Source organism: Monopterus albus, unplaced genomic scaffold (genome assembly GCF_001952655.1).
Source record: "Monopterus albus unplaced genomic scaffold, M_albus_1.0 scaffold41.1, whole genome shotgun sequence".
NCBI classification, from domain to species: Eukaryota; Metazoa; Chordata; class Actinopteri; order Synbranchiformes; family Synbranchidae; genus Monopterus; species Monopterus albus.
In genome coordinates, this window is record NW_018127921.1 from 6,017,211 (window position 1) to 6,027,258 (window position 10,048).

The 10,048-nt window shown below is 39.3% G+C and overlaps 2 protein-coding genes across 3 annotated transcripts in view; one reads left to right on the forward strand and one right to left on the reverse strand.

The window, feature by feature from the left end:
- The window catches only part of LOC109959909 (ras-related protein Rab-19-like), a 10,879-nt gene extending 3,775 nt beyond the window's left edge, over nucleotides 1-7,104 (reverse strand). Inside the window, exon 1 of one of the 2 annotated variants that reach the window (XM_020599657.1) lies at nucleotides 6,443-7,104. The gene's annotated coding sequence lies outside the window, so the exon portion shown is untranslated. Of the gene's footprint in view, nucleotides 1-1,503; nucleotides 1,543-6,442 lie in introns of those variants that run through there. The other variant, XM_020599658.1, reaches the window with a different exon arrangement.
- On the forward strand, nucleotides 1,805-8,031 carry LOC109959908 (tetraspanin-8-like). The gene is made up of 9 exons (XM_020599656.1): nucleotides 1,805-2,102; nucleotides 2,689-2,754; nucleotides 3,210-3,323; nucleotides 3,469-3,543; nucleotides 3,630-3,728; nucleotides 5,504-5,590; nucleotides 7,115-7,174; nucleotides 7,314-7,397; nucleotides 7,520-8,031. Exons 1-9 carry the CDS (start codon nucleotides 1,941-1,943, stop codon nucleotides 7,622-7,624), a joined length of 852 nt encoding a protein of 283 aa, XP_020455312.1. The 5' UTR covers nucleotides 1,805-1,940; the 3' UTR covers nucleotides 7,625-8,031.
- The last annotated feature ends 2,017 nt before the right edge of the window (nucleotides 8,032-10,048 follow it).

A 10,048-nucleotide genomic window follows, 5' to 3' on the forward strand; every position in this document is an offset into this window, starting at 1 on the left:
TGATCTTAAACAGGAAATCAAAAGAGTCATCATGTTCGGGTGCTGGAGTCTGCATGGTGGAGGTACAGTAGAGAGTGTGCCTCTTCTTGTATATGTGAATGAGTAAGAAAGGAGGAAATAATATTTGGAAAACAAAAGATCCTGTGTTACAGTATCTTTGTGCTTGACTAAGAATTTAAAATGCTGGATCATAGGGAAAAAGAAACATTTCTTTCCACATCTTTTTCTTCCAGTGAAAACTACAGTCAGTCACCAGATTTCCAGCACCAGGATCAATTCAGTTAAATTCGTCCACATGTAGCCTGTAAAACAAGTTCACGGTTGTGAGAAAAATACTTCGTATTTCCTTTCTTATGGCTCCAGCAAGTTCAGCTCATCAATCCCTTCTTGTGATCTTTCTGCAGGGCAAAGCTGTCTCAGTTCTGTTTCCCCTTTCAGCTCCTTCTCAGGTGTTGACCCACTTTATTGGCCACAACAACAAACAGCATGAATCTCATCCTCAGGTTCCATTTAGCTATATGCCAAAAAAAAGGGAAAAAAAAATCAACTTCCTTTAAATAAAATACCATTTAAACAGATGCTTGTCCATAACTGAGGTTGCTGTCCAGTCCACCTGCTGTTTGTTCACACACGTGTCCGTTTTTTCCTCCACTGGCCTCGCTCTCTCTTTATCTCTGTGCCCTTCTCTCATCAATTTGTCCTGTTCGTACCGACTTACTATCACATCTCTCTCTTCAGAGCACCTGTGGTAACAGTAGAAACCTACCCTACCTGTTTTTAGAATGTTGCCCAACCCATTTACCACAGTTGAATCTTGGGAAATGTAGTCATTTAGCCAGGAATCAAGTCTGTGGAAACTCACAGACCCTTATTTGATGCTTTCCCAGCTGTATGACCATATCACATGTATCATATATCTGCATGTTGGAACCATTCATTAAATCTCAATCATCATGTATAAAGTTTTAACTTCAGTAAGTGTGCATAAGCATTAGCACCAATAAAATATTTAAAATACAAAATCTGTACACTTCACAATTTTAAATGGCCCAGAATCAAATATTGTGTATTATTAAATTAAAATGATTTATGCATTAATGTGTAAGCATCACATTAATGTAAGTGGTGGGGCTGATTTTTACCTTTTTATTTGTCAGGTAGCTTAATCTATAATAATGCATAGTTGCAGTGTGCTGCTAACAGCTAGTAGTAGTAGTAGCCACTAGTAGCACCTGAAACGTTACCAGGGACGGCTAAATGTAGTTAATTATAAATTAGAATAAAATGAAAATTGTCAAGTAAACAGTGATAGAAAGCAACTAAGTACATTTACTCAAGTATTGTACTTAAGTACAATTTTGAGGTATCTGTACTTGAGTATTTTCATTCTCCTCCACTCATACTTTACTTTTAATTACATTTTAGAGGCAACTATTATACTGTTTACTCAACTACTCTCTATTTAAGACTGGTGACCTGTCCAGGGTCTACCCTGCCTCTCACCCAAAGTCAGCTGGGATTGGCTCCAGCCAATGAAGATCCAATGGGTGGATGGATGGATGGACTTCCTTTAAGGCAATGAGGAAACAAGAAAAAGGAATGTGTATTCAGAAAAGAAAATGAAAAAAAGATAATAAGACTACTTATAAAATATGGACATATTTACTAAAATATACAACTGTCTTTTGGGATTCCTGAACAAATGTCTGTGAATGCTGAGGACTGTATTTCAGCGGTTCAAAAAAAATAATCCTGGCTATAGCCCTGCTCACAATGCACACTACCATTGAACCTATCACCCCGGAAAAATTCCCTTAATCAGAAGTTAACATCTCTATGCGCTAATACTCGTGATTCCAATATTTCCGACTGTACCTGAAAGTGGCACAGACCCCCGTTCATCACGTAGACAACAGTACCATCCTGTGCGGAATAGATAGATGCCCTTACTGTTCCAGTCACAGGTCTGCAATAGCCCTAACGTGTTTATTATGTATCCCGGCTGGGAGAGAGGCGGCAGCATGCAGCGGAATGCAGTGGTCGTGGTGGCGGATAAAACGAGCCTTAAAAGGCCGTTTATTTTTACAAATGCTGTGCATATGGTAGGTCAGTTTCACTGCTTTTGAATGCAACTTAAGCTAAGAGGCCTAATTTATTGTCGTTTATAGACTATTACCTTGATTAAATGTTTTCCTTTTGTTATTTCGACCCAAATCTATTAATCTAAACTGTTATGTCTGTCGCAGAAACATGCCGCGGCCAATCCCCTCCATCAAAATGATGCACAAATGTTGCAGGGTCTGCAGCATATTATGCCAGTGTTTTACTGTTATACACGAAGAAAGCAACGAGAAATAGAAAAAGCTTTGTATTTAGAAATCCTTCTCCTTTGATCCTTCATAATGATACTGTTTACAATGTGTCTATGTGTCTTGGCTGTGAGTTTAGAGTAATATGCAGCATAGGCCTCGTTCTGGTTGCCATATTACTGCCTTGTAAAGTTATCCTGCCACTGTCCCATATTTGCACTTGCAAAAGAACTATCATGCTGCCTCTCCAAGAGGTGCTACCTATGGGCACTAAATTAACAGATTAACAGACTGCATATGAATGTACTGATACCTACATGCATTTCCTTCATTGTCTGTATAGCTTTCTAAAGTAATTTTTATATTCTTTTCTCCTAAGGCTCTGTGCTTCTTCATGTTGATGATGACAATAGCTTGGCATAGAGACCTCATACAAACTGGCAAAGTAAGACTGACTTGATGAAAGTAAATTCCTAAGCAGATGATATTATTTATTTGAGCCAGAAATAACTTGTGTCTTGTCAGGCTTTAAAGGAGCTAAAGTATCAAGGGGCAGCTGCGGAATTATTAATGCATGGGGTTTTCATCAATATTTCCTGAACACACCAAAGCAGCACTTTCTTTTACAGTTGTCTTTCACTGGAAGAGATGAGTTCAGGAAGTGAAGTGACCTTGAGCAAGGACAGTCAATTCTCTTTAAGCACTAAGGGTGCCTTTCTGTAGCCGACCCTGACCTTTGACTCTTTTTTGTAGCCATGATGACAGTACATCTGTGACCACAGAATTATATTACATGTACTGTAAGTGGATAAATGACTCAGTGGCCCTTTGGGGTTTTTGTATGAATGCCTGTAGATAAATTATAGTGTATCCCATTAACATAGTTATTCTCCTCTTCAGATGGTGTCCACTGTTTCCATAGTGTTAATGTACATCATTGAGATCAGCTGTCTGCTGCTGTCAGTACTTGGTATATTTGGAGCGTGTAAAGGAAAGAGATGGTGTTTGATTCTGGTAAAAATCTATTTATTGTGCTACTCTTGAATGAGTGTGTGCAAAATTTGTACACGATTTGATAACATGTACAATGTATGCTTTCAAAAGTGTCTTCTGCAAATGATATGTCTCCTTCACTTATTTTGTTTATGTTTGTGTGCAGTATGCAGCTGGGATGGCTGCAGCAAGTCAAACAATATTTGTTAGAACGGCACTAAATTACCAAGATGTTTATGAGGTACATTTTGCAATATGTAATATTTATTCAATTTAAAATTGAACAATATAAGCAAAAGACAATCAGTGTGATTTCTCCCTCCTCAGAAACGTGTGGTCCGTGAGGAGTCGAAGTTGTTGTCTATGATGCCTCTCAGTGCAACAAGCAAAGCCAACAGGACCTTCTTGTATAGTATTCAAGAAGAAGTAAGCAGCTATTATTTACTTTTGCAAGTTGATGTTCATTGTATTTTACAAAAGTTCATATTAATGGTTTCTGACACCCCTATTATTCTTTGTCTAACTTCAGTTTGGATATATGCTGAACTTGTGGAACTACAGTTCCCCTAATGCTCTGGGGGATTTAACCAGAAGTATAATTTTGCCTTTGAGTCAGTTATGGTGTTTTTCCATCAGCACTGTCCAGCCCTGCTAAGCTGAGGCATGCATGCCAAAGCTGTACTGAGCTGCTCCAGAGTCAGTGTGGTTGTTTTTCCACTGCACCATGAAATACATTGTTTATGTTCTGCATCTGTATCACGAGGGGGGCAGCATGAGCCACTGAGGAGCCACACATACCTTAGTGCCAGTGTGGTGTCACTAGCTTGTAACATGGAGCCCTTGGTGCTAGGCATTATTTTAATCCCTCACCAGAAGACCAAGTGAATAGACTCCATTTTTAACAGATAAAAAGTGAATGCTTAATGGGTAAGGACTTTCCCTTGGTGGACCATTTCAGCCAGTCGTGTTCTGATGAGCCGGTGGTGTATCGATGTGTTCCCCCTCAAGATGTGTTCTCCCCTTATTTCTTAACCTCAGCCCAAACCTTAGCCTAACACCTAACCGAACCACAGAGAGGGGTCCTACAGTAAACGAGGGAAGAAATGCATATTGATAAAACACTGGTTCTGTTGAACGTGGAGCTCAGCCCCAGACATTAGCAGGGCTGGCTGAGCCTAAGTCAGCACAATTACATCCCATTTCTAGGAACAAATGGAAGCGGAGGCCAACAGGAATTTCCCCATTGTGGGATCAGTAAAGTCCTACCTACCTGTGCCCGATCAGTAAAGTCCTACCTACCTACCTGTGCCTTCACAGCTTGATTATAGCCGGCTAACCCATGCTGAATGCATTTTGAACCCTATATTTGTTTCCTTTATGGGAAATCAGCACCATTTATGCTGAATTAGCTGTTAACAGTTCCTGTTTTTAGTGTGTCCATGTGCATAGAGGCACCCATCACTGGATTATTTTGACACTGAAGAAAACTTAAAAACATGGCGGTTCTTAGGCAAGTTCTCAATCTAAACACTTTCACTGGCTTTTATTCACAGTCAGCATACGACATTGGTATCTTCTTAAAGTATAGGTCACACTCTAAAAATATGTGTACCATGTTTGTATGCTCAGATTTATGTCATGGCTCATTGTCCGTCACTGGCCTACTGCTACCTTAGGGGTATTTGGGGGCTCTATCTTGGGCACCTGCGGCAGAAAGATGCCAGTTCCTTCACTTCTTGGAAAAAAAAAAAAAAACAAAAAAACAAAAACGAACAACAGGAAAGTAATTCAAAGGAGGTTGCCTGAAGAAGGCATACACCCAGTCTTCTACACACATTTGGTGAACTATAAGCTGTAACCTCAACACAAATAACTCAGGTGGAGGACAGACAGACACAGTCCAAGGTGCGTTGCCAGGCAAGCCGGTATCTTATCTTAAAGTGGGTGTGCTCCATAACCAGACCGGCATGGTGCAGTTTGTGCCAGTTGGGTGCGGTCTCCTTTCATTTTAACACTACATGTCAAGCGGCACAGCCAAATGGACCACAGCTAGTATTACCTTGCCGTCAGGAGAATCATTCCTCACACAGCCGATATAAAGAAAGGTCATGATTTTGTAACTGAAATGTGAGAGATGATGGGAATGGGTTGATTATAAATAAAGTACAATGCAACACTCATTGTGTGTTTTTCGCTTCCAGTTTGAGTGCTGTGGTCTTATTGAAGGCTACAAAGACTGGGGCTCTTCTATCCCTCCCTCCTGCAACTGTCAATATCCAGGAAAATGTGTGAGTATCTCTCTTTACATAAACAGAATAAAAGCAGTGAAGATAACACTTTGAATTTCTGGTCCTGTATTCAGGCATGTAAGACACTTGAGGGATTTTTTTTTTTAATGACCTGGTTTTTATTTTCATAGTTTTGGTCATGACTGCTTTCAGATAACAGTATTGAGGCCTCCAGTTTTATTGCTGAGAAGTCAAGACAAAACACTGAAGACCACAAGTTTAATTAGTTTGCTTATTAGTTGCTCATTTCACTGAAGTCCTCATGGTAAAAAAAAAAATGTGAACATGAAAGCAAGATCCTAAGGTGTTCAAATGTGAACACAACCAAATTAACAAAACAATCAAACTCAAACAGAATTACCACTTAAAATGTAAACAAACACCTACATTCAAATAATAACCATCCATAAAATTCATGAAAACTAATCTGAAAACCAGACAGAAAAAAACATTTCTTTAGGTACATTAAATTTATGTCTTAAGTCTTTTTATACTCCAATACTGTTTATTTTCTTGTTCTATTCTGCAGAGGCCATGTAAAATAACTATAGTTTAAGAAGTTAATATGGGGGTTTTGGGATAATCGTTTGCTTATCCATATGTGACAAGAGTATTGCATCAGAGCTGACAAAGATTCCAATATACCTATAAATATAGCTTTAAATGAAAACAGGTAGACTGGAAGGTAATCTGGTGTCAGGCTTGGTGCATAAGGCTGCCAAGGAGCGAGGGTGAACTCAATTATAAAGCCAGATGAGTGAAAATAAAAACACCATCTCTTTAATAAGAGCACTGACAACAAACAAAAAACAAAACGGTACAAGACACGGTTCAAACATGAAACGCACTTACAGGTCGATAATGCAGTCCAGGGTCAGAACCAGCAAACACATACAGCCAAGGTATCCAAACGAGATGTCAGAAAGAGAAGTCCGATAATCCATACACCGAAAACAGTCCGAATAGGGGGGCAAAGCAATAAACAGCGGTCCAAGTTGATCCGAGGTCAAAAACAGGAAATACAGTAAACAAGAGTAATGTTGGAAAGTCTGTCATGGGTTAGAACAATCTGTCAGCTGCCTGGTGTGAGTCAGCTGCCTAAATAGGGGTGAAAACAGGTGCATGCTGATTAAAATAAAAGTCCGAAACTGAGGTGAAACAAAAACAGGAAGTAATGTCAAAATAAAAGCATGAGAACGGAAACAGGCGGGACAGAATCATGACATCTGGCTTCAGTGGAGAGTCTTGACATCCTGTTATGCATATTAATAACAAGAAAAGAAGTGCTTAAAAAATAAACCACCTGCTGAAGCTTGGAGTAGCTCTACCATATCTAATAAATGTTTACAAAGATAGAAGGGATGGCCAAAACTATGAAAATAAAAGACCCAGGATGTCTAAGAGACATCATCTTTTAAACTTTAATTTGTCCTTGAACTATTGTTGGTGTACCCATCTTTCACCAGTACTGAGTAAACCTCATTCTTGTCATTTTATGTGATGGGATGTTGTAATCCTTGCCAGATTCGATTACGGGGCAGCGCCATACTTGGTGCTCCAAAGAACCACTATGTTTATCAAGAGGTAAAAGAGCTTAAGATTTTTTTAAGAAAAATTCACAGGTCTACTGGTCTGGTAAAGTCTTATTTTTCTCACTGATTTAGATTGTAAGTACTTTTAACATAAAACACCTTTAAAATAAACCTTTGCTGTCCGTTCACAGCCCTGCCTACCAATTTATGTTTCTGAACTGAAGCTTGCATTCTCATTGACGATGGGTATACAATTTGGAAGTGGAGTGTTTTGGGTATGTGCTGTTCTTTTTTTTTTTTTTTTACTACACACGTTTGCTGGTGTCTTAGCTGTCAATGACAGCTAGCAACTATGTTGGATTATCGACCTTGATCTAAACTGCATTTCTATTCTCAGGTGGTTTTACTTGTTATGAGCATCAAGCTGATGGGCCAGATAAAAAGAAAACAGGAGTTCATGACTCTTCTCCAATCAAACAGATATGTCCCTGGTGCCTTCTAGTCACCTAGTACATTTTAATATACACTTCAAATTATTATCAAGCGTACCTTGTTCGAATTTGCACATGCAAGCACACAGCGCTGTATACCATAACCTGGCTATATTTTGTGCTATAGCAACCTTATGATTTTTTAAGTGTTAATGCATGTAACTGATGCTGAAAAGTAATGTACCTGCATAGATCAATTTCAGATTTTTTTTTTGGCCTTACTGCTGTAAACGCAATGTAATTTAATGAGAAATTCATCTTTAATAATCATAAAAATTTCACATGCTTTGGTCCTATCTCTAAGGTTATGTTATAATTTAATATCTTATTAAGCATTAATAATTGCCTTCACACCTGGACACATCAGTATCAGTGAGTCCGTGTAAAGACAGCTGTTAATCCAGCTGCATCTAGTGTACCTAAAAACACACTCACATAAAACATTTTTATTTGCTTTTGGTAGCGAGGTTAAAGGTTTTAATCGTTTTGAGATGAGGAGTGTAGTCCTTACTCTATATCACAACACAAAATCATATTACACATGAACATTGAAGGTATAATTTTTCTCACCAGTAAAAACAAAAAATACAGTATCAGTGGAAGTTCATGGGTTGAATATAACATTTGTCAACTGGACCAATTCCCTTTAAACACACATTCAAATATTTGCACTTGTTTTAAGCACACACTTTGAATTTTAAGCATTACAGCAACCAGTAATCTATGAACAAGTAACAATATTAATAACCCTAATGTAGCATCTTTCTTAATGTGTTTACAGTGTGCTTTGATTGGAATATACCACTTTATTTTTAACTGAGCAGTGTCTTTATTGGGTAAGTAATCAGACTAGACAGAGGAAAGAGTCAGTGCTGTCAATATGACATTTAGTATACAGTAGATGCCAGTAAATCCTCACTTATTTTGCCACCAAAATTGGATTTCAAAGTTTGGAGAATTTTTGGCAAGGCCACTGAACACAGGTTGTGGAGAGGCTTTCATACAGTCTTGCATTGACTGTACTGTCCCAACTGATGCCACTCTCACCACAAAAGCCTTTATGTCGCATCATTTCAAATCTGACTTGCTTCATGAGCTGCCTGCAGTTGCAAAGTCTCCTTAACTAATGTATTATCAAATGAATTTCATCTGAAAGACCAGATCCGATGTCTACCTGTGCACTTTAACCATTAATGCCTAATATACATGTTCTGCTGTTTATGGTATGTGTATTTCTGTCATACATTGTTTTGTTTTTTATTTATGAAATGAACTTATGTAATATTTTGTAAGTATCAGAAATAAAGTGTAATTCTTGTTCCTTTGGTGTCTTAGATTTGATTTTGAAATGTTTCTTAGAGCTTTAACTTTCACTGTACTTCTTCTTCTTTCGGCTGTTCCGGTTAGGGGTCGCCACAGCGAATCATCTGTTTCCACCTAACTCTATCCTCGGCATCCTCTACTCTCACCCCATCCTCTTTTAGCACATCCATATATCTCCTCTTTGGCCTTCCTCTTGACCTCTTGCCTGGCAGCTCCATCTCCAACATATATATAACCACTATCCCTCCTCTGCACATGTCTAAACCATCTCAATCTGGCCTCTCTGACCTTGTCCCCAAAACAGCCGACCTGAGCTGTCCCTCTGATGTGCTCATTCCCAATCCTGTCCATCCTGGTCACTCCTAAAGAGAACCTCAACATCCTCATCTCTGCTACCTCCATCTCTGCCTCTTGTCTTTTCCTCACTGCTACAGTCTCTAACCCATACAGCATAGCTGGTCTCACTACTGTCTTGTACACCTTTCCTTTGATTCGTGCTGCCACTCTTCTGTCACACAACACTCCTGACCCCTTTCTCCACCCACTCCAACCTGCCTGCACTCGCCTCTTCACCTCTTTCCTACACTCCCCATCACACTGGACTGTTGACCCCAAATACTTAAACTCCTGCACCTTCTTGACCTCAGCCCCAGTAACCTCACTGTTCCACTTCCCTCCCTTTCGTTCATACACATGTATTCTGTCTTACCACGACTGACTTTCATTCATCTTCTTTCCAGAGCAGACTTCCACCTGCTCTCTGCTCTTACTACAGATCACAATGTCCACGGAGATTCCTGTCTGACCTGGTTGATAGATGTATCAACCTGTCCAACACCATAGTAAACAAGAAGGGACTCAAAGCCAATCCTTGATGTAGCCCCACCTCCACCTTGAACTCCTCTGTCTGATCTACAGCACATCTCACTACACTATCTCTGCCACTCCTGACATCTTCATACAATACCATACCACACTTTCTCTAAATCCACAAAGATGCAATGCAGCTCCTTCTGACCATCTCTATACTTTTCCATTAACATTCCCAGAGCAAAAATTGCATCAGTAGTGCTCTTTCTGGGCATGAAGCCATACTGCTGCTCACAGATATC